General features: G+C 41.7%; 1 protein-coding gene across 7 annotated transcripts in view; it reads left to right on the top strand.

Moving 5' to 3' along the window:
• The window catches only part of ESYT2 (extended synaptotagmin 2), a 104,499-nt gene that overhangs the window by 53,801 nt on the left and 23,513 nt on the right, over positions 1 to 27,185 (top strand). For 5 of the 7 annotated variants that reach the window (XM_078343298.1, XM_035254239.2, XM_054237486.2 and 2 more), the window contains 7 exons: positions 7,795 to 7,850; positions 13,200 to 13,320; positions 16,081 to 16,257; positions 17,716 to 17,798; positions 19,318 to 19,366; positions 21,014 to 21,103; positions 21,567 to 21,662. In XM_078343298.1, coding sequence (XP_078199424.1) covers positions 7,795 to 7,850; positions 13,200 to 13,320; positions 16,081 to 16,257; positions 17,716 to 17,798; positions 19,318 to 19,366; positions 21,014 to 21,103; positions 21,567 to 21,662 — 672 coding nt within the window. Of the gene's footprint in view, positions 1 to 7,794; positions 7,851 to 13,199; positions 13,321 to 16,080; positions 16,258 to 17,715; positions 17,799 to 19,317; positions 19,367 to 21,013; positions 21,104 to 21,566; positions 21,663 to 23,577; positions 23,680 to 27,185 lie in introns of all 7 variants that reach the window. The other 2 variants (XM_078343294.1, XM_078343295.1) reach the window with 1 other exon arrangement.

The following is a 27,185-nucleotide window of genomic DNA, read 5'->3' on the forward strand; positions in this document are numbered from 1 at the left end:
CTCTCTCATACACAACGTGTTCTCTTTCTCTCTTCTCACTCGCTCCCTCCTTCATTACACCCTCTGGGTCTTGCTCCTTCACCATTCACCATGCTCAGGAACAGACCTTTTAGTGCCTTCAACATGGGGACCCCTTTGCCTAGTGCCTCCTTTCTTGCATTAAAATCCCTTTTCCTTTCAACACCGAGTCCTTTCCTTCTACAGTTACTGCTCCTGGCTCCTGACGAGTTTCTCTGAACTTCAGCAGCACTTAAATGTATCTTGGTCTTTTTAGCGAGGCTCACTTGGGCGTGCCGTCTGTCACCTTACAAGCTTATGCTAAAACTGCCTTGTTTTGTGTTTTTAATACTCCATAGTTGATAGTTAATATTCTTCTTGAGATTTTATTCTAGACAAAGTAATGAAGTTGCTTTTCTGAAATGATTCTAAGGTAAGTTGTTGGAAATAGTCTCTGCTTGTTTGGTCAGCTGTGCTTTGATTATAGATGTTCCTCATCTGAGATTAAAGTGCGACAAAACTTCAAAAGTAAAAGGATAAATGTTGGCTGTGTGCTTACGTGGCACATGTGCTAGTCCTTGATAGTGGTGAGAAAGATCTTCATTGCTCAAAGGGATTTCCAGGGAAGGAAGCCCTCAGGTGGTGACTGCAGTCACCATCACATTGTCTGGTGGCAGGCGATGGGCTTGGAGCCAGCTGGCAGCGTCTGTGCATTGTCTGACTTAGTCCCCACAGGACTGCCTTTAGTCTTGTTCCCATATTACTGGTGAGGAAAAGAAAGTCCGGAGAGTATCTTTAAAATGGAAACTTTGGTAGGGATAGTTCTAGTATTGAAATTTATTTTCAAAAACTCCAAAATTGTATTTTAAAGTTTAGAAATTGTATTCTTTAATGGTGTCTCACTAGAGACCATTCTCAATGAGAGATTTGGAAATGGGTATTTAGGGTATCAGAATAATGGGGGCCGGAGCCCCTATAGCCATTTAGTGGCAGAAACCAAGATGCTGACCATTTAAATGTCTTGTGCCTGTCAGTCTTGTGCAACAGAGAACGGCCCTACTCTAGGGCCAAGAACCCCCTGCTCAGAAGCTCAGCATAGCCTCTGTAAGCAAATACCACCCAAGTCAAGGTAGCTAGGCTTATAAGCAAATATGGGGTGGGGCTGTCTGCTGGTCATTTCATGGAGACTTCGAAGCAAATGAGGAGTCAGTGAGCAAGATGAGACAAAGCAGAGACAGGAGCAGATCGAATGGTTTAAAGCAGGAGGGGTCGCAGCACCACCTGCACAGCCATCCTTAGAAAACCAGTCGTTTCTTCCCATGTAGGTTGAGTGAACAGATGAGGACCTCATTCTGTCCTGGGCTTATATAGTTGTGAAGATTACTTACAAGACCTGCAGATAAGATTATTTCCTCTAGGTCATGGTTTTCTTAACTGTAAGACTAAAAGAAATGATTTTCTCAGTTCTAGGACTAACCGTAAATTTGAAGACCCACGTTTTAACCTAGTTTTATATGTAATTTTCGAAATGTATGCCTGTTTGGCTTCTTTTTTTTCTTGAGATGGAGTCTTGCTCTCTTGCCCAGGCTAGAGTGCAGTGACTATTCACGGAAACAATTATAGAGTATATTGCGCTACTACAGCCTCAAACTCCTGGGCTCACACAGTCCTTGTCCTGCCACACCTGCCTCTTTTCTTTGTTTTTGAGCTTATTCCAATAACCCTTTATGCTCTTTGTTATAAATAGAAACTTCTTCCTACATTCGATGCCTTTGATCTTTTGTTTTGATAGGCAAGAAGGCATCTTTCAGGTTTCTAGATAGCCTTAAGGAAGTTTCATCTAGATATTATGCCTACAAGAAGAGCATTAATACTACCCACGTTGGGAGATTTTACTTGCCAACTTTGGGCAGTTTTTATCATTTAAAATCTAGCAAAACGTTTATGTCAGTGCCCTCCCAGGCCTTTAGAGTCTTCATGTAACAGGATGCTAGTGGTTTGTCAGCTGTAAAGTCAACATCTTCTGTTTCTTCAAACAGAAACATACTTTTTAATCTAAACAAGTGGATACTTTTCTTGGGACCATCTTAAAAAACAGTGGAGACGAGCCAGTCACACAGTGTGATGTTGCTTTTACATAATACCTTATACATGACACTAAAAAGTAGGTTTCCTGCATCAGCTGCAACCATGTTTTGTACTCTGTGGATCCGAGTCTTGGTGAGGAACAGCAGTGCCTCCGCAAGAGGCTGATGAGTCAGTCAGCTGGAGAGAGAGTGCCATCATTCTGGGTTGTAATTCTGATGAAATAAACAGGGTGTTAAGACTGCTAATGGAAACATTTTTCAGATTGCTACATGGAATAATAGTGTGGAATGTGAAATTTCAGGAATAGGAGGAAATTCTTTCCTTATTTTCCTCCATCCACTGTGTACATTTTTAAAAATAGCCTGCAACTAGTTACATTTGTCTTTTTTTCCCCCCATTTTTATCCATAATACAATTAAGTTGGGTAAAGCCAGTGTCTGTTTCAGGTAAATATATTAACAGGTCCACAAACACCAACTGAAATTAGCTTTATACTAACTTTTTCCAAAGTTGGTCTTGTTTCACACAAATATTTTTAAAAGTCCAAAAATACCACATAGCTACTTGGAACCATATTTAAATCTTATTATAACATGAATTTCAAGTATTTTGCTTTGCAGACTTCTCCTTGAAAGATAATGACATTGAAAAACGCTGTTAGGAGAGTTGTTAATTCTGTTTCCCAAAGCTTCCTAGATAAAAGAATTCTGTCTTAATGCTATTAAGACTATATTAGGTGGTTTTTCTTTTAAGTCATGAGACTGATGTATGTGATGTGGATTCGACATTTAAGATGGAAGTGTTCATAGGCACAGCCCGCTTTATTGTGTTTTGCTTCATTGCACTTTATAGATACTGCGTTTTTACTAGTTGAAGGTTTATGGCAGCCCTCTGATAAGCAAGCCTGTCCATGCTGTGAGGTGAACAGCATGTGCTCACTTCATGTCTCTGTGTCGTGTTTTGGCAATTCTCACAGTATTTCACACTTTTTCTTTATTACTGTGTCTGATCTGTGGTCAGTGATCTTGGATGTTCCTAATGTAATTGTTTTGGGGCATCAAAAGCCATGTCTGTGTAAGATGGCAGATTAGTCCATTCTCATACTGCTATAAAGATACTATCTGAAACTGGGTAATTTATCAAGAAGGGAGGGTGAATTGACTCAAGGTTCTGCATGGCTGGGGAGGCCTCAGGAAACTTATGGTCGTGGCAGAAGGCGAAGGGGAAGTGAGGCACGTCTTACATAGTGCCAAGAGAGAGAGAATGCCCAGGAGAAGCAGCCACTTTTAAAACCATCAGAACGTGTGAGAACTCTCTCACTATCATGAGAATAGTATGGGAGAAGCCGCCCCCATGCCAATCACCTCCTCCCAAGTCCCTTCCTTGACATGTGGAGATTACAGTTCCACATGAGATTTGGGTGGGGACACGGAGCCAAACCATATAAAATGGCCAAGTTAATTGATAAATGTTGTGTCTTCTGACCCACTGACTGTTGTTCTATCTCTCCCTCTCCTGGATTTCCCTATTCCCTGAGACATAATAATACTGAAATTAGGCCAGTCAACAACCCTGCAGTGGCCTTTAAGTATTCAAGTGAAAGAAAGAGTTACATGCCTCTCACTTTCAGTCAGAAGCTAGAAATCAGCCAAGCGTGGTGGCTCATGCCTGTAATCCCAGCACTTTTGGAGGCCGAGTGGGGGCGGATCACCTGAGGTCAATTCGAGACCAGCCTGGCCAATGTAGTGGAAACCCCGTCTACTAAAAAAAAAAAAAAAATTAGCTGGGCATGGTAGTGCACACCTGAAGTCCCAGCTACTTGGGAGGTTGAGGCAGGAGAATCACTTGAACCTGGGAGGCAGAGGTTGCAGCGAGCCAAGATCACAGCATTGCACTCCAGTCTGGGCAACAGAGTGAGACTCCATCTCAAAGAAAAAAAAAAGGCAAAGCTGGAAATGATTAAGCTTAGTGAGGAAGCCATGTTTAAAGCCAGTGCAGGCTGAAAGCTAAGCCTCTTATGCCAAACAGCCAAATTGTAAATGCAAAGGAAAAGTGCTTGAAGGAAAATAAAAGTGCTGCTCCAGTGAACACACCAATGATAGAGAAGCAGCCTTCTTGCTGACAGGGAAGAAGTTTTAGTGCCTGGATAGGTGATCAGCCCAGACCTTGTATTTCCTTAAGCCAGAGCCTATTCCACAGCAAAGTCCTAACTGTCTTCAGTTCTATGAAAACTGACAGAGGTGAGGAAGTTGCAGAAGAAAAGTTTGAAGATGTTGGTTTATGAGGTTTAAGGAATAACTCCCATCTCTGTAACATAAAAATGCAAGGTAAAGTAGCAAATTATCCAGAAGATTAGCTAAGGTCATTGATCAAGATGGCTCCACTAAACAACAGATTTTCAATGTATATTAAACATCCTTTTTTTAGAAGAAGATACCATCTAGAACTTTTCCAGCTAGAGAGAAGTCAGTGCCTGACTTCAGGGCTTCAAAAGACAAGCTGTCTTGTCACAGCTAATGCAGGTGATGACTTGAAGTAAGCATTCATTTCTCATTCGGAAAACCCTAGGGCCCTTAAGAATCATGTTGAATCTATACTGCCTGTGCTCTATACCTGGAAAAACAAAGCCTGGATGGCAGCATATCTGTTTACAGCCTGGTTTACCGAATATTTTAAGCCCACCATTGAGACCTACTGCTCAGAAAAAAAATTGTCCCTTCAAATATAACTGCTCATCAACAGTGCATCTGGTCACCCAAGAGCTCTGATGCAGAAGTACAAGATGAATGTTGTTTTTATGCCTGCTGACCCCTCATCCATTCTGCAGCCCAGGGATCAAGGAGAAATTTCAACTTTCAAGTCTTACTGTTTAAGAAATACATTCTGTAAAATGATAGCTCCCACAGACAGTGATTCCTCTGATGGATTTGGGCAAAATAAGTCAAAAACCTCCTGGAAAGGATTCACCACCCCAGATGCCATTGACAACACTTGTGCTTCTTGGGAAGGGGACAAAATATGAACATTAATAGGAGTTTGAAGGAAGCTGATAGCAACTCTCATGGATGACTTTGAGGGGTTCAAGACGTCTGTGGAAGAAGGAGCTGCAGGTGATATGGAAATAGTGAGATAACTCTAGTTAAAAGTGGAGCCTGAAGATGGGACTGAATTGCTGCTGTCTCAGGATCAAACTTTCAGGACAAGAAGTTGCTTCTTATGACTATCAAAGAAAGTGGTTTCCTGAGGTGGAATCTACTCCTGGTGAAGATGCTGCAAACATTGTTGAAATGACAATAAGCAATTTAGCATATCACATAAATTTAGTTGATAAAGCAGGACAGGGTTCGAGAGTGTGACTCCAATTTTGAAATAAGTTCTGCTGTGGGTAAAATGCTATCAAACAGCATGGCATGCTACAGAGAAATCTTTTTTGAAAGGAAGAGTCTATCGATACAGCAAACTTCACCGTTGTCTTATTTTAAGACATTGTCACAATCACCCTAACCTTCAGCAACCACCACCCTGGTCAGTCAGCAACCATCAAACGCTGAGGCAAAACCCTCTACCAGCCAGATTATCACTCGCTGAAGGCTTAGGTGATTGTTAGCATTTTTCAGCAATAAAATGTTTTAAAGGTATGTACATTTTTTAAAAGATATAATGCTGTTTTGCACTTAATAGACTATAGCATAAACATAACTTTATATGCATTGGGAAACCAAGAAATGTGTGTGATTCACATATTGCAGTATTCCCTTTACTGCACTGCTCTAGAACCAGCCTGCAGTATCTCTGAGGCATACCTGTATAGGAAAAGTTTTTTTTTTTTTGAGATGGAGTCTCATTCTGTTAACAGGCTGGAGGGCAACCCCTGACTCCCTGGTTCAAGTGGTTCTCCTGCCTCAGCCTCCTGAGTGGGATTGCATGCACACACCAACACACCCAGCTAATGTTTGTGGTTTTTTTTTTAGTAGAGTCAGGGTTTCACCATGTTGGCCAGGATGGTCTTGATCTCCTGACCTCATGATCTGCCCGCCTTGGCCTTCCAAAGAGCTGGGATTACAGGCGTGAGTCGCACCTGGCCGAAAAATTCTTTCTTTACTAAATAGCATCTTTGAAGTGTATTCTCTCCACTGTTCTTTTAACTACAATGGCCTCATCTAATTTTGTTTAGAAGCTTACCTGCCGCTTTCCTTGTCACAGCCGTTCTTTCCTGAAGTTCATATTGCTCTTGTGTCTCATGCCTCTGCAGATGGAGTAGTCACCATTGGGTGTTCTCTGATGGTTCGCTGTGTGAGGTGCTTGCATTTTAACCTGAGCCAATTGCATGATTCTATGCTATATCTTTGATATGTTCTTATTTCCTGAAGTAGATTTGTGATCAGGAGTAACAGCCTTCAGAACTAAATGATAGAATCCTGTTATAATGCCCTTTTAAATCTTAGTTTCCTCATAACAAGTATTTTTGTATGACCAGAATATTTTGTTGTGGCAGGGAGTACCTTTTCCTTTTTAAGTTCTGTAAGAGAAAAGAGAAAGGAAAATAAGCTCTGAAATCAGCGTTTATAAATGTATTCATATGATTTGGAATGTAGAGGTTTAGGCAGGTGGTTCAGTTGGTGGACTAGGGAAAATCATTTATTTTCAGGGGAAGTAAAGCATGGGTTGATACTGATGTTTGCAGTCCAGTTTGAAGATATACTTGCCTATTTTTTCCTTCCTGATTTTTATATTTATATTTTATTTCTGTTACACTGAGAAATCTTGGTCTTTCAGCATCTTAAAAATTGTTGCCTTTTTTTTTTTCCAGTTCTTTTTATTTTTGGTCTATCCATAAGAATCTTGACTCTTCCACTTTGCATTTACTTACAACCACCACTTCCTAAAGGGATTCGAGCAGTTTTGTTACTCAACTATATGGGGAATTGAGATCAGACAATTTTACTTAGAATTTCTTCTACAGATATAGAACACAAGTAATTCTATTATGTGCTGTTGTTGTTTTGGTAGGAAAAGCAGTATTTCTAATCAATAGCTTTTACCAATCCACATCTACTTAATGGAATCTTAGCTAACTGTATGGGAGTTATTCTAAGATAAACACAGATGTTGAATGGGTAGAGCATGGTCTGATAATTGGAAAACACAAAGTAAAACAATGATAAAGTCCCATTATTTAACCACCAGATTGGTAGGGTTTTAGTATTGTTTTTGGTGAGGAATGTGAAAAGGACATTTTTATACACTTTTGGTGGGAATATAAATGGGCACAGTATTTTTGAAGGGCAGGTAGGTACTATCGACATTAAAAATGAGCGTAAGTCTTTGACCCCAAAATCTTACTTTTTGAGTGCTAGTCTGCATATGTATACAAAAACATGTATGTAAAAAGACAGTTTCTGAATCGTTATTTGTAATTACAGTAAAGAGAAATTGTCAAAATTCTAAGTGTCCTTCCATAGGAGAATGAGTAAATAAATTATTTTATGATTTTCCTAGAGAAAACTGTGACTTTATCGAAAAACGAAAAGAGGCAGGTCTCCATGTACCACCAAAGAAAGATGTCCTTGGTATATTACAAAGGATGAAGGGTGTAGGTCTGTGTTTTGTACTGACCCATTTTGTTTATAAAGAAACAAGCCTGTGTGCACCAGATTTGATAATTGGAAATTGTTTGGAACTTAATATTTTGCCCTTGTTTTAAAACAGCTTTTAGAAATTAACTGGACAGGACTGACGAATCTTCTGGATATCCCTGGATTGAAGTAAGTCTCAATGTCCAGTCCCCGAGGCTTAGCCTGTCGAGGGCATCTTGTGCATTTTCTGTGTTTTGACAGCAGCATCAGAATGTTAAGACTTGCATCTGCCAGGTGAATGGGTGCCTTCTCCATAGGCTGTCGTGAGTAACAAGCAGAGGGCACGGGGGCTTTGTTCTGCCCACAGAGAGCTACTTGGAGGCAGCGAGCCAGGGCAGGAGGGCTCTGAGTGCCAGACTGAGCACTCGCCCTTCATTTGCTTTTATTTACCACAAGGCATCTTCTGCCCTTGGCATTTTAGAAAAGTAGAGACCTTTTAATATTTTGTAAACTAGTTTGCAAATGTGGTTTTTATTATCTTCTCAGAAACAATTAAGGATACTTTAAAAGCAAATGCTTTTCAGCGTCTCTCCAGCCTGCAGCTACTACCCCACCGTTTCTGCCTTTTTTTTAAAAAACATTCCATTCCTATTTGAAAGGGGTTGGGGTCAGTATGGACTTCTCCAGGATTCTTGAGTGTGAAAGGTGAGGAACTTGAAGTTTCGTTGTCATTTCATTGGGAGTCCCTTCATTATTCCATAGCAATCTCGTGTCTAAAACAGGAAGAAAATGTTCTATAACAAGCATCTGAGGCCCGGGAGGGTGCGTCCCTTCTAAGAGACAAGGAGTCATTCTAGTTGCCATGGTCCTGTTACATGAAACAGAGCAGGTAGACCTGTGGGTCACCACCAAATAGAAAGTTTCAAAATTACAGCCTCTGAGTGCTTTTGCTGGCTTACCGTTTTATTTCAAAGTTAAAATGCATCACCTGTGGTTACAGTTGTGTGTTTCTAGTGGTTATTTTCTAGTGTGATTTGTTTTTCCTAAAATAGGTTAAGAAAATTTCAGACTGTTGGGCTGGGCGCGGTGGCTCACGCCTGTAATCCCAGCACTTTGGGAGGCCGAGGCAGGTGGATCACGAGATCAACAGATCAAGACCATCCTGGTCAACATGGTGAAACCCCGTCTCTACTAAAAATACAAAAATTAGCTGGGCACGGTGACGCGTGCCTGTAATCCCAGCTACTCAGGAGGCTGAGGCAGGAGAATTGCCTGAACCCAGGAGATGGAGGTTGCGGTGAGCCGAGATCGCGCCATTACACTCCAGCCTGGGTAACAAGAGCAAAACTCGGTCTCAAAAAAAAAAAAAGAAAATGAAAATTTCAGACTATTGTTTTATTCCTGTATATTTGTTTATGCCTCTGAATTGGACTTTCTAAAGAGTTTTGTTTCATTATTAGGGAAAAATTAGGACTTTACTTATCTGAAATACAGTCATAATAATAGTCCTTTTTAGGTGCTGTGGTTTACTGGATATAGAAAAATGCTGTAACCTTTGGAAGATCTGTGGAAAGAAAGCACAACTTTAAAAGATTGGTTAGAGTTCATTAAGGTTCTCGTTGCAAGCAACAAACCTGACTCAGATCGTCTTACATAGGTAAATAAGTAAATTTTTTTTTTTTTTTTTTTTTGAGATGGAATCTTGCTCTGTTGCCCATGCTGGAATGCAGTCAGTGGCTTGATCTCAGCTCACAACAAGCTCCGCCTCCCAGGATCAAGCAATTCTGCCTGCCTCAGCCTCCCAGGTAGCTGGGATTACAGGCACCCGCCACCATGCCCTGCTAATTTTTGTATTTTTTTTTACTAGCAATGGGGTTTCACCATGTTGGCCAGGCTGAACTTCTTGACCTCAGGTGAACTACCTGCCTCGGCCTCCCAAAGTGCTGGGATTACAGTCATGAGCCACTGCACCTGGCCGGTAAATAATATTTTTAAAAGGCAGTTTACTAGTGCTTACCCTGACCCACCCACAGCTCTTTGAGCATGGGACACAGCTGTGCTTGTTTCCTAGCTCAGCAGCTGGTAAGCTGACATGTTTTCTGAGGGGTTTCAGGTGGAGCCCGTGTTGGGTGCTGGAAGGGCTCTCTCTCCACAGCTCCTGACCCACGCAGGGTGGGCATGTTCCTCGTGGACTTGTTTTCAGGCAGGCTCTTGCTGTGCCTGCAGCTACAAGCCTTTAGTCTGCGGACTTAGCTGCCTTTCCCACTAGGTCGTGGACTGACGTGTCTGTGTCTACCACCCTTGGACAGGTTCCTGTGACTCCGATGATCAGGTTCCAATCTCATGCACACCCTTAGAGAAGGCAAAGAAATGGATTACTTGCTTGAAAAAAAATCCAGTGAAAGAGGGTATCCCCCAAAGCAAAAATTTTCACTAGAAATAGGAGAATAAATACTGTGTAGCCAAACAGAACAAACATCCACACAGGTAAGCATGGAAAAAAGTATTTGTTTGATTTTGCCTTCCTTCAGTATCATAGGAGGAGTGAAATAAGACAGCATTATTGAGCATCTACTCTGTAAATATCATCATATTAATACCGGCAACCTGAAAGGGCAAAGTCAAAGAATGTGTTCTGCCCCGGCAAGCCTACCATTTGGGAAAGTTGATCCCTGATTCATTTTATTTAAAAGGCATTCACACACACCCATGTAAATACAGACATGCACATACATATATGTCTCCATTCTAGTTAATAATTTATATGTAGGCTCTTTTTATGCAGTAGTTGTTTCTGGATATTTTATTTTTATTATTTATTTATTTAGCGATCTCCCTATGTTGCTCAGGCTGGCTTCAACTCCCTAGGCTCAAGGGCTCTTCCTGCCTTAACCTCCCAAGTAGCTGGACCACCGCACCCAGCTTCTGTTGTCTTATATATAGATTTTATATATATAATACAAAAATATACTCATATGTATATATAGAATTATGCTATTAAAAATACTTACCTAACATAAATGCACATACATTATTCAAAAAATAGGCTGTTGTATAAAAGGGAGATGTAAAAATACTTATAAGTTTATATGTATAGGTATATATAATTTATATATAATTATATAGATTTTATATAATACAACTGTTTACATAAATGTTATGTACTAAAATTTAATAGATATGTATGTAAAATTGGAGCTACTAATTCTCAGTCTTTCTATCAAATAAATCACAGCTGTAACAACCCTTAGGTTATAAAAGTAAATATTAAATAACTATGAGGCCAGGTGTGGTGGCTCATGCCTGTAATCCCAGCACTTTGGAAAGCCGAGACTGGTGGATAACCTGAGGTAGGGAGTTCAAGACCAGCCTGGCCCATGTGGTGAAATCCCATCTTTACTAAAAATATAAAAATTAGCCAGGCTTGGGCACACACCTGTAATCCCAGCTATTTGAGAGGCTGAGACAGGAGAATTGCTTAGAACCTGGGAGGTGGAAGTTGCACTGAACCGAGATCACACCATTACCTTCCAACCGGGGCAACAGAGTGAGACTCCATCTAAAAAAAATAATAACTATGAACTTAACATAATTAAATCTTGTCACAAGCTTTATAAAATGAGCATCCACATGCTATGTTAACAGATTACAAAAAGAAACTCCAGGCATTATGGAGTAAGAATAATGCCTGAATTCCTTCCCTACACCATAACTTCGGGCTATCCCTATTAAATATCCCTGTCATGTTTTGATAAGTGGCCCTAAGCCGAGTGTTGAAGGTGTAAGAAGGGCAGAGATTATGGTGGAAACAAAATATGGGTGATGAGCCATCGTGGTTCCGAAGGACACACAGGGAAATAGTGATTCCCAAGAAAGTAATCACTGCAGGTGACGCTTCTGTGAAGGCCTAGGGGAGCAGCATTCACACCCATCAGTTCGGGGGCTTGCAGGTGTACTGGGGTGAGGAGGTGCAGAGAGGGGAGCCCTGCCAGGGAGGTCTGTCAGAGCCGCTGTGGCCTCTGAGGCCAGGAGTCTGTGCAGGAGGAAGGTGGATGGGCCCTGCCCTGTGTGGTGAACACACAGCCAGTATCTGCTGGCTGAAGCCCTCTGAATCTCTGGAGGTATTAACTGTCTGAATAACTGACCTGTTCATAAGTAGTGTTATATATGGTTTTTCTTTTTGGCGGTTTTAAAAGGTTTTTCCCATATTAAAATGAAAAGTCCTTGAAGTGCTGGGTCCTCATATGCGGACACTTTATTGCAGTGGGTGCTCAGACATTGTTTGTTGACTGTTGATGATTATCACTGTCTCGGTGGGTATTTTTGTGTGTAATTACTTACGTATGTTAATAATTTTAGCATCTAAAACATTACTGGAGAGAAGTAAAGCACTTTTGCAACTCTACAGTTCAGGTAAAGGTGTTATACAGCAGTGAAACTTAACGTTTATAAATGTTTTTAAAAGTGCTGTCATATACACATTATTTAATTCTCACATTTACCCTAAAGAATAGGATATATATATGCTTGTTTAAATAGAGATGGGAGGGGTCTTGCTATGTTGCCCAGGCTAGTCTCCCACTCCTGGGCTCACCTTAGCCTCCCCAGAGTGTTTGGATTACAGGCGTGAGGCAGCATGGCCGGCCAAAAAAGATTTATTAAAAGTATATCTTTGACCAGGTGTGGTGGCTCATGCCTGTAATCCCAGCACTTTGGGACACCAAGGCAGGTGGATCACCTGAGGTCAGGAGTTTGAAACCAGCCTGACCAACATGGTGAGCCCCATCTCTACTTAAAATACTAAATTAGCTGGGCGTGGTGGCAGGCACCTGTAATCCCAGCCATTTGAGAGGCTGAGGCAGGAGAATTGCTTAAACCCCAGAGGTGGGGGTTGTAGTGAGCTGAGATTTTGCTGTTGTACTCTAGCCTGGATGACAGAGCAAGATTCCATCTCGAAAAAGAAAAAGTACATTTTTTTCCTTTAGCCTATGCAATTGTGTTCACCTTACTAAGTTTGCTGTGCAGCGAAGTATAGTATCAAAATTATTAACGTGTTCAGTACTCAGAAGTGTTGGGTAATGGGTAAAGAGAAAGCAAGCCAAGTTCTCTTCAGTGGGGGCTAGTGTACAAAGCAGAGGAATGGAATGTGTGGGGCCAGTGAATGTTATATTATTCTCTGTACTTATATGTATGTTTGAAATATTATGCTAAATTAATGAGTCATATTTTAGTAATTATGTATAAATTCTGTGATGAAGTAGGAATATATGAAATGTTTAGGAAATTCAGTTACTTGTGCAATAACTAGAATTTTACCTTATGTTCTATGAATAAATTCTGTATCAATAGTCATCATGGTAGTATCACAGCTAAAGTGTTGAAATGCTGGTTTTAAATATTGCACAGGAGAAATTAGAAAACTCCTACTCTGTAAATAAATGGGACATTTTATCGTATTTGCGATAAGTGTTGTCAGAGGTGAGGGAAGTGTTCACATGTCTGACAGTCCATTTGTTCTTTTTGTCTCCCAACTAACAGTGGTTTATCAGATACTATCATTTCGGATATAATATCAAATTATCTGGTGCTCCCCAATCGAATCACCGTTCCACTTGTCAGTGAAGTTCAGATAGCTCAGTTGCGGTTTCCTGTACCAAAGGTAAGCGTGTCCTGGCATCCGTTCACATTTAAAAACATCTTGGAGGCCTGCATGCCTGTGGGTGTGGCATTGGGTGTTGTGACTCTTTGTCTCCCAGCAGCCAGCTTGCACCTGGGTCTTGATGCATTGACTGCTTGTCCGTCACTCTCCTTAAGAGACTTGACTGATGGGCGCGGACCCTAAAGCTTGTCTTGGAGACAGCAGGATGGTTCTCACCCCATAACTGTGTTCTTCAAAGGCGCCAGTAGGGATTTGAATTTGCAGAGGTACACAGCACAGACATCTTAGTTACCTCAGAAGGCAAATACAGCATTTGTTTTTATTAAAGTGGACGGCCCTCAGCAACAAGCACCAGTTTTCCTGGCAGTCATGATGAGGCTTCATGTAATAATTTATATATTTTCTCTCAGATGTTAGATCCATTGCCTCTGAAGCCATTTAAAGAATAACCTGGTAGAAGAAGAACTTATATAACAGCTGACCTGGATAAAATGGAAAGAACAGACCTAGATTTTTATCGCAGCTCTTGAGTTTAGCTGTAGCTTTGTTTTTATGGGCACATTGTTTGGCATGTCTGGGCCGCAGTTACATCATCTGTAAAATGGGACGGTACCCAGCACACAGCACTGAGTTGCAGATATTGAAGTCACCTTCATTTGAGCAAACTAAATAACTGCAAAATAGTAGTCAAGAACGTGAAATTCCTTCTGATTATGGAAGGGGTGAGTGGAGTGAAGGATCTCACAGGCTAAGGAGAGCTTGTCAGCAGCTCACGTAGTGGGTTCCATGTCTGTTTTGTCTGTGTGGACTTTGGACTCCAGAAGCCAGGTGAGCAATACTGTGTGGTGATGTCTGTAGTAAGCAGTGCACGCCACACTATTGATTTTTACTGAAACGGGATGTGGTGAGTTGGCCCCGTTTCAGTGGCTATATTGTTTTTATTTTTGTTCTCTGAAGTAGAAGTAGATCACTTTCTCCTGCTGCCTTTTTACTTTGGCTGGTTTAATTAGATCTAAGTAATGGTACGCAAATTAACAAACATGCATAGGCATCCTTACATTTTTTAAGAGTAACAATCTGCCAATTAATTTGGTGCTTAAATTGGTTATATCGTTGGCATTCAACAGATTTAATGTGACACTGTACATTAGAAAAGAATGTCTTTTTCCCTAACTTCTGACGCTCGCCTCTGGAAATGCAGGAATCCCTTTACATGTGGAAATTCTTGTGCTCCTCTTGGGCTCTGAGTACAGGTGAGCACCTGAGCATGCCTGGATCTGGCTGCCTTTAGCTACATGGGCTTAACAGCCAGTGCCATCAAGAGATGTGGCCAGGTTATCTCAGCTTTAGACATACGAAAATATAAGCAAGAGCTGCTTCAAGTTTTTGAAGCGTGTTCATCTGTGGAGGGACATGTATTCCTGTGCCGATTGAGTCAGGAATATCACTGCGTAATTTTAAAGCAGGATGTGTGGGGGCAGAATGCTTCCTACCAAAAGGTGACTTGAGTATCTTTGTTTGGTTTGGAAGAAATAAGAGTGAATTTTTTTTTTCTTTTATCAATAAAACAATATTTTAGGGAAAGGACTATATTTGTTTGTTTGAGACAGGATTTCACTGTCACCCAGGCTGGAGTGCAGTGGAGGGATCTCAGCTCACTGAAAGCTCCACTTCCTGGGTTCAAGTGAATCTCTGACTTCAGCCACCCGAGTAGCTGGGAATGTAGGCATGCGCCACCATACCCGGCTAATTTTTTGTATTTTTAGTAGAGGTGGGGTTTTGCTATGTTGGCCAGGCTGGTCTTGAACTCCTGGCCTCAAGTGATCTGCCCACCTCTGCCTCCGAAAGTGCTGGGATTACAGACGTGAGCCATTCATTGTGCCTAGCCAGGACTACGTTTGGAGTTTATGAATAATACATATTTCAAAGTTTTAGTTTTTTCCTCTCTAAAATAAGTGTAATGACAGTATTTCATAGGATTATTCTAAAAATGGAACGGCATAATTACTGCATGTCTAGTGCTTAGTAGCAGTTCTGATGCAACCTCTCATGTTATTACTCACTGTAGCACCAGAATCTAGTAGAGCTTGGTGGCCTGTGTCACCAGCCCCCGTGAGAAAACCACGGTGCTGTGCTGGGTCCTCTGCACTCTGTGTCCCTCTGCCGGAAGCACTCTCGGGGGCTGCATGGACTGCCCGTCCTCGTGTCTCTGTGGAGGGGCCATCCCTCCAGAAGCCCATCTCTTCTCGTCTGAGCCAGCCCCACCCGGGCATTCCTGCTCTTGTTTTTCTTAGCATCTGCTGCCTCCTGTACACATTTACCACTTTTTGCCGCTGCTGGGATGTACTCAGTTGCAGAAGAGGGTCTTTTTTTTTTTTTAATTTTTTACTGCATTTTAGGTTTTGGGGTACATGTGCAGAACATGCAAGACAGTTGCATAGGTACACACACGGCAGTGTGTTTTGATTCCTTTCTCCCCTTCACCCACATTTGGCATTTCTCCCCAGGCTATCCCTCCCCAGCTTCCCCCGCGCCGCTGACCCTCCCCTTTTCCCCCCAGTAGACCCCAGTGTTTAGTACTCCCCTCCCTGTGTCCATGTGTTCTCATTTTTCATCACTCGCCTATGAGTGAGAATATGCAGTATTTCATATTCTCTCTGCACCCCCCATTCTCAAGACAGGGTCAGGCATGTAGCTATCTTCCACGCCAGTTAAACGAGCCAGCCAAGGGTCTAAACTTTAGTTTGTTCTTCTTTTCAGGGTGTTCTAAGGATACATTTTATTGAAGCTCAGGATCTTCAGGGGAAAGACACTTACCTTAAGGGACTTGTCAGGGGAAAGTCGGACCCCTACGGAATCATTAGAGTTGGCAACCAAATCTTCCAAAGCAAAGTCATCAAAGAGAACCTCAGTCCAAAGTGGAATGAAGTATATGAGGTGGGCCATTGTGTCAGCTGTGTCACTGGGGTGGTGGGTTGAGCCCTGAGTGTGGTGGCCAAGCTCTCATTCCAGCACAGTCACGTGGGAGTGTGACTGATTTTGGCCATCATTTAAATGTTCTTTGTTTAATTTCCTATCTTTTAAAAAGTGTCGTACCTTCTTTCCCTACTTCACAACATTCTTGTCATGCCAACAAGTAATGTTTTAAACCTTAATTGCATAATGCTATTATACTAAATGATCAGAAAAATATTTTTCATAATGTGAGTTGCTTGTCTTTCTAAGTTTAAAATGTTACGTGAGGTTATTAATGCAGTAAATGCAAAAATGAGGTTAGTTAAGCAGGACATCCTTTGCAGACACAGTTGCTGATAATTAATTAATTAATTAATTAAAAAGTCAGGACATTTTCACATGTCAAAGAATAGAGATCCACATGGTTTTTAATAACCATTCCACTGAATAGACACCTTCATCTGTTTACCCAGAGAGGCCTAGGCTATTCAGGTCAGCGTTACAAACAGTGCTGTACAAGTATGTGAGCGTCTCTTTCTTTACTCACCCAAATTTTCCCCAGATAAAGCTCTTTAAAGTGAAATTGCTGGATGAAGAGGTGTGTGTTTTTAAGGGCTGAACTATCTTTCTAGAATTGTCCTACAGCGCGGCCGTAGTAGTGTGATTTGTACTCCACCAGTTTCCTCTCCCCTACTCCTCTGTCAGTCTGGTCTCTTGCCAGTTTCTTACTGTGAGTGGTGCTAAGCAGGTAACTTGCGGATATTCCAAGATAGCATCTGAGTGGAAACACTTCAGGACTAGAGGGATGTGTCCCCAGCTTTGGTCCGGCTCATGCCCTGCACCAAGCCTGTGGGTGACATCCTGTAACTTTGTTTTGGAGTGATTGAACTTGACCCATTGGGATGCAATCCAGGATCCCTAGAAGCAAACACAGTAGACTGTTACTGTGTGGCAGGTGTTTCATTGACCTCCTGACATCAAGAGGTATGTGTGATTCAACAATAAAAAAATAAGTGCTTTAAAAAAGAATTTACCAGCCGGGCATGATGGCTCATGCCTGTAATCCCAGCACTTTGGGAGGCCAAGGTGGGTGCATCACTTAAGTTCAGGAGTTTGAGGCCAGCCTGGCCAATATGGTGAAACCCCATCTCTACTAAAAATACCAAAATTAGCCGGGCGTGGGGGTGCACGCCTGTAATCCCAGCTACTTGGGAGGCTGAGGCAGGAGAATCGCTTGAACCCGGGAGGCAGAGGTTGCAGCGAGCTGAGATTGCACCACTGCACTCCAGCATGGGTGACAGAGTGAGACTCTATCTCTAAATAAATAAATAGGATTTACCACCAGAGAAAAGTTCATGGTCATATTTACTACGGTCATCATACTCAGTGTGTGGCTGTGTTAGTAAAAATGCAATTAACTTCTAACCATTAATGTTTCAGGCTTTAGTGTATGAGCATCCTGGACAGGAATTAGAGATTGAGCTCTTTGATGAAGACCCAGACAAGGATGACTTTTTAGGAAGGTAAACAAAACCCTGGGTGGTTATTGGAGGAGGGCCTAGGGTCAGTCTTGTTTTATTTTGTTTTTTAATAATCAAAAATATGTTTTAAAATATGTTTGTATACTTGTTATGTGTTAAATGGTTCTTAGATATAACAATTGTTTCACCTTAGATTTCTTAAAACATTTTTATTCCTGTGTTTCACATTTAAGAGAAGAGAATCTTCTAGATCTGTGCTGACCATTACTGCAGCCACTAGCCTTCATTAAAGTTAGATTAAAAACTCTTTCTGAGTGGCACTCTCTTTGTTTTTTTTTTTTTACTCTCTTTGTTTACAAGGTTTAATAGCTGCATGCAGAACCTGCCCCCCTACTGAGTTCTAGTGGACACTTGTATTCCAGATTGCAGCAATGGGTTTTTCAAGTTTTTTGAGTTGCTGGATTAATTTTTGTCAGGATATAGTAATTTACATTGGGAAAATAAATATTGATTTGTTCACTTCAATTGAACAACTAGTATAGTTTTAAAAATAAGCTTTTAAAAAGGTTATTTTTTGATCAGCATTTATTAATGATGTCAGTTATTTCTAATGTATTTAACCTAATTAAGTTATTATTTGATTGAATTTATTGTAATAAGATGTAGAGATTGAACACGTTGGAGAGGTTCATACCTCATCAAGAATGGCCTTGCCTGCTGTGGCCTGACTTCAGAGTTTTGTAGGATTTCCTGGGACAACTAGGAACAATTGAGAGATTTTAAGCCAGACAGTGATAGATCAGCTGCTCATTCTAGAAAAATTGGTGCGTGGATTGGGTTGTTGGGGGCTGAGCTTGGAGACTGGCAGACCAAATAGGAGAGCATGTCCTAGACCAGGACCAAGAGAAGGTGGTGTAGACGTACACTGTCGGGCGGAAGAGGCTACAAGAAAAAGTGGGAGTATGATCATCCCATCTAGTCGTATCTGGCGTCTGGGGATGGTGCCAGTCTTAGAAGTAGAGGAGGTTTAGGGAACTGAAACAGGTGTCTTCTCAGACTTGCCAAGTGAGGGCTTCCATTAGGCTTGAGGCAGTACGGGTCTAGAGCCTGGGAGCAAGGACCAGAGCAGGTGAGATCAGCATTCACTGTGAGTGATGGAGTCCATAGCAACATGCAACCCTACCAAGAGGACGTATAAAATAAGAGGGTCGAGATGCTTTTAAACATTTTATGATGCGTATAACACTGTAGGGAAAATGAGTTTTTGTTTTTTACAGCTCTGACCTCAACCGGGCCAAACTCAGTATTCTGAGCTCGCAGAAACTCCACCTCACTCTCCTTTACTCTCCTGACACTGGGGGTGAGCTGGAGGAAACTTGTGCAAGAATAGTCTGTTCCTTGATAAATTACTAGCATTTTGTTGCATTTTTGGAGTGCTTGCTCATAGACAAATAAATTCTTAAGGTTTTTTTCAAGAAGAAATGTGTTTCAATGTTCTAAAGTTGTTTCAGTAAGAAATGTGTTTGTATGTTCTAAAGTTGTTGTATTATTATTTTTATAGTCTTATGATTGATCTTATTGAAGTTGAAAAGGAACGCCTTTTAGATGAAGTAAGTTTCCCTGGAGTGTTGGTCTATTTATAATTGTTTGCTGGGCACTGTGGCTCAAGCCTGTAATCCCAGCACTTTGGGAGGCCGAGGCAAGCGGATCATGACGTCAAGAGATCGAGACCGTCCTGGCCAACATGGTGAAACCCTGTCTCTACTAAAAATACAAAAAAAAAATTAGCTGGGCTTGGTGGTGTGCGCCTGTAGTCCCAGCTGCTGGGGAGGCTGAGGCAGGAGAATTGCTTGAACCCGGGAGACGGAGGTTGCAGTATGCCAAGATTGTGCCACTGCACTCCAGCCTGGTGCCTGGCAACAGAGTGAGACTCTGTCTCAAAAAAAAAAAAAAAATACAGTTATTGAGTAAGTCCCTGCCCTGTGCTGGAGAAGCCACGAACCACCTCTTCAGCATTACACAGTGTAGGAATGCTAATTCATATGACATGAGCAGCATTTTCTTTACAAACACTAAGACTTTAGACCTTTTAGAAATAGCAAATGAAAAGATAAATTTAAGCGTCCAATCAGGTGTGTGTTGAGTACCCACCATATGCTTGGAATTCTTACTGATGTGAAGCATAAACTGACTTTATTGCAGACGAACCTGTGATCCCCTGCAGGAGTTAGGGCAGGGCTGTGCGAGATGCCCCCTAGCGATGGAGATTTTCAGATGGTTGAAGAGAACAGTGGAGAAGGCACAGTGTGGTCAGTGAGGCGTCTCATGGGAGAGACGCCTATAGAGATGGTGGAAATTCACGGCAAGGAGACTCAACTTCCACCTTTTATTGCTATCAGAATAGAAAGTATCAAAAAGGAAACGTTTGTGGTGGGCTCTAAAAGATGGGAAAGATTTAGGTAAATGAAGCAAAATTAAACCAAAGTGTTAATTTCTGCCGCTTTCATAATCACGTTTCCCTCCCTTGAGTGTTCAGCATTCATTGGCCGTGATATCTCCTTGCCTTGGGGGTGCCAGGCACTGAGTGGATAGTCCTGCTCATGACTTCTATCACTTAGCATTTGAGGAGCATCTTTGATTAATTATTTCGTGGCTTTTAAGCTGATACAACTGTATACTATTTTATTAATTAGTATATAGTGATGAATTCGAACAAACAGATTATTTGATACTGAAATTCAGTGTTTGGAATCATTATTGTGTTATCTCTTGTCCTGTACGTTCCATTAAAGGCCATTTGGTGGGGCATGCTTGCCCACACCTGTGGTTCTAGCTGCTGGGAAGGTTGAGGCAGGAGGATCAGTTAAGCCCAGCCTGGGCAACATGGCAAGACCACCATCTCAAAAAAAAGAAGTCCATTCCTAGAAGACTTTTCTGTCTCTAGGTATTGCTAGAAAACATTTGAGTTCTTATGTGTAAAGTAGGGATAATGCTAGTACTTGCTTAGGGTTTCCTGTGGGGTCGAGGGCTTGGTGCATGTAATGGTCTGCTCACCCCTGCCACTGTCATTGTCTCCAAACGTGAGGTCACAGGCGTCTGAGCGTAGAGCTGGATATGGTGAGGCTCAGTCTTCATGTCACTGAGAACTGTTGATGCCTCACGGTTGGTGAATAGCATGTAGCATTTGTAGAGACTGGGTTGAATTTGGATTTTTGACTCAGAAGAACTTTTGCTGAACTTAAGCATTTTCTCTTCAGTGGTTCACTCTGGACGAGGTTCCCAAGGGGAAGCTGCACTTGAGACTGGAGTGGCTCACGCTGATGCCAAATGCATCCAACCTCGATAAGGTGCTGTGAAGGGTTTTCTCTTGAAAACTGCTTAACCAACTACGTGCCATTAACGGACATTGGTCTCTTTAAGTTGTGTTGCTACTTTATTTTTTAACAATTATAACAGTAATTTTCATTATTGTGTAATAATTCACTACAGTAGCATCAGGGATAAATTAAAGATAATGGAATTTTTTTTAAGATAATGGAATTTTTTAAATGAAATTTTATAGGTCATTCATACCTGTTTTATGAGATCTTCAATATTGTGCTTGTTATAGTACAGGGATTTGTAGAGCCAGAAATCACCTGAGTGCTTAATTTAATTGATTTATATTGTTTTAGTTCTATCTCTATTGCATGGATCAGATGGTTCCTCACATTTCTTATTTTTAATGTAATCAATATTCTATAATCAGATAGAAATCATCTTTGATCCTGTGGAAACATGGCTGCTAAGGCTTTTTTCCTTTCCCTTTAGGTGCTAACCGACATCAAAGCTGACAAAGACCAAGCCAATGATGGTCTTTCTTCTGCATTGCTGATCTTGTACTTGGATTCAGCAAGGAACCTTCCGGTAGGTAACACAGTGGTAACACATTTGGGTGCTTACTTCCTAGCAGCTGCTCTTGCTCATAACCACTGCTTTTTGCAGCACTCTGCGTCACCTGTTCTCGTCTTGTGTTTTCGCTTCACATCCTTTCACGTCCTAGTGCGAGAGAGTGGCAGCGAAGAAGAGGGAGTTAGTGTTTGCTCTGGGAGTGCATATATTTACATTTACATGTTTAGTTGGATTTATCAAGTACATAGGAAAAGAAGATGACTAGTGGTTAGAAGATAACTCTCTAGAAAATCACTAAGTATTAAAACTTAGTTGCCTTAGGATGGAAATTGTCTCTATTTGAAATGGGAATAAAATGAAGCAGCTCTGATTACAAACTCCAGACTCATCCTGGGTATCACAGGGCTGTGCATGAGCTACTGGGCCTTGGTGATCCCCAGGATGTCAGGTGGCAGAGTGGTGCTGCTGCAGGAGCCTGCGGCCTCTGGGTGCCTGGGATGTTTCTACAGAACAAAAGGAAACCTTGTTTTGGAATGATCTGCCAAGTACAAGACACTCTGCCTAAAAGCATATACTTTTGCTTGTATCAGAATTGTTTCATTCTTAGAGAAAAACTGTAAAATACTGTTTAATAGGTAATGACTGTAACCACAGAGAAGGAAAATCTTACTAATTCAGTGTTGTGAGGCGTAGTGTGACCTCCCGCCACCCTACCTTAAACCCCACTACTGTGGGCAGTGGTGTCCGCCTTCGTCATGTCTTCTTGTTGGATGATTCTTTGGAGTGCCTATGCACTTGCTGACTAGACACTCAGTCTTTTATTTCATCATGTCCACGGCTGTTTTTGTTGAAGGAAAGACTGCTGCCACTGATGCAGAAGTTTCTTTGTCCACTGCATAATTCTTCCTCCACAGTAAATACACATCCATCCAAGTGCATTTGTAAATAAATCATCTTCCTGTGTTTTTCGTCCCTTTGTCAGTGTTTACCAGGGAAATAGACAAGAAGGCAAAGAAGCGTTTAACTCGCTTCTCAACACACATTCTGGACCTAAGTTATGGCCTTTCATCCCTACGTAGTCTTGCCTTGCCACGGTCAGACTGCACTTCACAGTTCACGCGATGCACACCCTTAGCTTCCTCCAGCACCTTCCACATTCTGAAAACTGTGTTTCCGTGAGCTTTGCCCAGAAATGAAGTAAATATTTGTGCATCAGTGCATTTTATTTAAGATGTGATTGATCACTTACTTACATTAATACTGGGAGGATGTGATTGTACTCTTTGTTGTATGTAATTGTGTATATTGGCACTGTTTATTTCAATGAAGCTTTCTTGACTGATTTTAACTTCTTAAATTCTTACATTTCTCTTAAAGTATTTACCTTAGCCTTTGACCAGTCTTTCAGTCTAAAGTCTATGACTTTATTTGTTACAATTTCAATCTGGAAAAAGTTATTTCATTAAGTATTTCATCTTTCCATAGAATTTCTATACAGTAGAATGTTTCACTTTTAGCCACAGTAATGTTTGTTAAAAAGTCTTCCATAATGCCGGATGGAAGTGAATTTGTTTTCTGTTTTAGGGTAGAGAGAATAGTATCAGTGAATTAGATACAAAGGATTAGGCCTCTTTAGAACTGTGTGTTTTGCCACATTAAATTGAAGTTTGAATAATGTCACATAAGAAAAAAAAAAACACGAAGAGAATGTGTTGATCTTCTGTTAAAAGGGCACTTTGTGCATGGAATGTTCTGTGGCCGTCAGAGGCAAAGGATCTTTGCAGAGCGTGCCGGGCACTGGATTAAGGGGCATCCCTGCGAGCTGCGGGATCCTTTGGCTCTGCCTCTGCACTGTTTGTGGTGCTCCTGGTGTTCTCATTGACCACAATCCACCGTTCTCTGCTTTCTCCCCCGGCTCCACTGCCCTAAGAGCATCTACGAGGGAAACTTTGGGTGTGGCTACTTAAAAGAGAGGCGAGCATCGGGACTAGTGTTTTGTGAAAATACCACCTCAGTCTATAGAGCACTATTTGTGAGTCCTCCCGGGTTCTTTCTTCCTTTGTCTGTTTGGAGACTGCCAGAATGTGGACTGGAACTTCTAACGCAGCTGGCTGGCGGTGGACTGATGTCGCATGCTTTTATTTTCTTGCATGATTTTAATTATTGTGTGTTTATTTTGTGCTTGTTTTGTGAAATGTAACACTGTTGTAACATTGGCGAGAACATCTGACTATGAGATGAACAACCCTAGCCAGTGGAGAAACAGCCTTAAGTTCCTAAACTGCTACTGGCTCATTAAAAAAAAAGCTCTTCTGAGGAGGAAATGAAGCCATGATTACAGTTCATTTTCTTGTGGCTCATCTCAATGTGAGATGTAAATTTTTTGGTAAACGTTCTCAAAACTTTTTAAAAAACTACTATTCCTTCCTTTTTTTTTTTTTTTTTTTTTGAGATGGAGGTTTGCTCTTCTTGCCCAGGCTGGAGTGCGATGGTGTGGTCTATGCTAACTGCAACCTCTGCCTCCCAGGTTCAAGCGATTCTCCTGGCTCAGCCTCCCAAGTGGCTGGGATTATAGGCACCTGCCACCATGCCCAGCTAATTTTTGTATTTTTAGTCGAAACAGAGTTTCACCATGTTGGCCAGGCTGGTCTCAAACTCCTGACCTCATGCAGTCTGCCCGCCTCAGCATCCCAAAGTGCTGGGACTACAGTTGTGAGCCATCACACCTGGCCTACTATCCCCTCCTGACCAAACACGGAAGTGTCAGAACTAGGGCTTTCTTTGAAAACCCTACTGTCAGTCACTTGGGGAATGGTCATGAGAAGACAGAAATTCACTCATTTTTTAATAAAAATTTGCCTTCCCTCACAGGGTTTACCTGGAGCTTCTAAGGAAGAAGAAAACTATATTAAGTTTGCGATTCGCTTTCTTTTAAGACACATAAAGAACGTCCTGGAGTGGATAATTGAGCATATCTTTGTTCCCATCTCATTAGATGTTGCCTGTGGTCTGTATGTCTGGCACCTGACTCCTGTGCTGTTCTTGGTGACTTCACTTCGATAGAGAGCCATTTTCACTTGCTTCAGGGTCACAGGGGCCAGCAGCGTCTTAGTCATTAGCCTAGAAAGTGACTTTGCATACTTCATCCAGTAGTCAGTGAGATTCCTACCGCCCAGTTGTCCCAGTTGTCCCTTTGTAGAGTAGCGATAGTGCTTTGCATTTTTGTAGAGTTTTCATTTCTGTTTCCAAAGGATTTCCCTTTGCATTCTCAGTTTATTCTTATTTTTTTAAAGTGGGGGGGGAGGGGGCAAAACTTGAAGAGCAAATACTTTGCCGTATCTTACAGATGAGGAAAATTAAGACCCTGAAGGGCTAGATGAGCTGTTCAGAGTCACACCAATAATAAGTGGTAACCATGATCTCTCTCTGACTATCTACTCATATATGTCTAAGGCCTTTTAAAAAGTCAGAATGAGGTCAGTGCTGCATATGGCAGCACATTGTTACTTTTAAGAAAATAATTTTCTGCTTCTGGTAATTGTTAGCAGTAAATTTCATCATAGACTAGTATAAATGTGACAATATCATTCCACTGTGTAAATTGTTAGTTTGTCTCCAATAGCTTTTCCAAGTTGCTTTTTCCCATTCTACAACTGCCTTTTGCAGAAAGGAAATATCTCCGAACTTGGATCAGGAAGGTGACCAAAATTAGCTTTCCTGTGGCATTATCAAAGTCACCTGCTATGCTTCATTATTAGAACATATGCATCCCCTAAGATGTTCTGTAAAATAAATTCAAACTTTTTTTCCCACCCATTGGTTTTCAACATGATGTCAGATCAGTGCTTCCTCCTTTTCCACAGAAGGCGGAGACCATTTTGCTGTCACTGGTAAGGCTTTGACAGCTGGCAACCCAATGCTCTCTTACTTCCTGCCACTCAAAATCACCTTTAATTCCAGTTCCAGAAGTGCATTACCACCAGCATTCCCCATCTCCAAACTTAAGACAACAGGAATTTCTCCTAGGCTGGAAACGACCACTTCATCCTGTGGACTCTTAGAACTTTGCCCTCCTTCTTTTGATCAAATCCTGGGCTTTAATTTCAGGCTTTAACAAGAAGGACTTTCTCTGACTTGTGATGGCTGGCTTCGGCATCTTAAGCTTGATATGACAGCATGCTTAATAAGCACGTTCCAGGAGCCAGGCAGGGGTCTCAGGGTGCCACATGTTTAATCTCCAGACCGTCATTATCACTTTACAGATAAGGAAATTCAGACAGCACTAAGAACCCAGATGATGCAGACTAGAGATTCCCAGGCACAGGGTTATGGCAGAGCTGGGATTGGAACTCAGCGTGGGCCCAGAGTCTGGGTGCTTGGTACCTCCTGTCCACTCCACCCTAGTACAAAGCAAATTTATTGTCATTTTATTAAGTTTATAGATTAATAAGTCTGTATGTGGAATTCATCTGAGGTGAATAGTATTTGCACTAATGCCTTAAACATAGCAGTGCTAGCTGGATAATAGTCACCACTGTGGAGGGCCTTGGGCCTGTTGATGCTAGGTGTCTTGTGAGAGTTATTTTGGCTGTCATTAAAAAAAAAAAAGACTAGGTCAGTGGCTCACTCCTGTAATCCCAGCACTTTGGGAGGCCCAGGTGGGCGGATCATGAGGCCAGGAGATTGAGACCATCCTGGCCAACATGGTGAAACCCCGTCTCTACTGAAAAATATATATTAAAAATCAGCCAGGCATGGTGGCGCATGTCTGTAGTTCTAGCTCTTCCAGAGGCTGAGGTGGGGAATTGCTTGAACCCGAGGTTGCAGTGAGCCAAGATCATGCCACTGCACTCCAGCCTGGTGACAGAGCAAGACTCCATCTAAAATAAGTAAATAAATAAATAAATAAATAAGAAACCACACTCCAGCCTGGTGACAGAGCAAGACTCCATCTAAAATAAATAAATAAAGAAAGAAACCACAGGTGGCTACCACTGTCTGTTGATGGCGAGTAACCCAAGGCCACAAGACATGTAACTCCAGAGGCCTCCCGACAGGGCAGCTGCCTGAAGCACTTGCATAGTCTGGTATGTCTCATTCCCAGAGCCACACAGCTGTCCACGCCTTATACAGCTTCTTCTGCAAACACTACCCACACACCACAGCCTCTCTCTTTGTTCTACTTCAGTTGATGCATGTTAGAATAAGTGTCTTCGGTACAGGCCATATCTATCCAAAAGTGAGCCTCAGGAAGGGTTCTTAGGATATCTGAAGAATGTCAGTCTGCGAATTTCAGGGCAGCAGAGTTCCCACCCTCACTGTATATGAGCACCTGGGAAGTTGTGTGAAGAATGCCCTTGTCCAGGCTCCACCCAGAGATGGACGCAGTGGATCCAGGGACCTTTGAGAGCTCCACCGACAGCTTTAGGTCATGTTGAATTCCGGCCTGCCAGTCATGAAAGATTGAGAGGCAAATTATTAATCTTTCATCATTATAAAATCTTCTGTTTAGTAAAAAAAAAAAAAAACAGGCCAGGC

This window comes from Callithrix jacchus, chromosome 11 (genome assembly GCF_049354715.1).
Source record: "Callithrix jacchus isolate 240 chromosome 11, calJac240_pri, whole genome shotgun sequence".
NCBI classification, from domain to species: domain Eukaryota; kingdom Metazoa; phylum Chordata; class Mammalia; order Primates; family Cebidae; genus Callithrix; species Callithrix jacchus.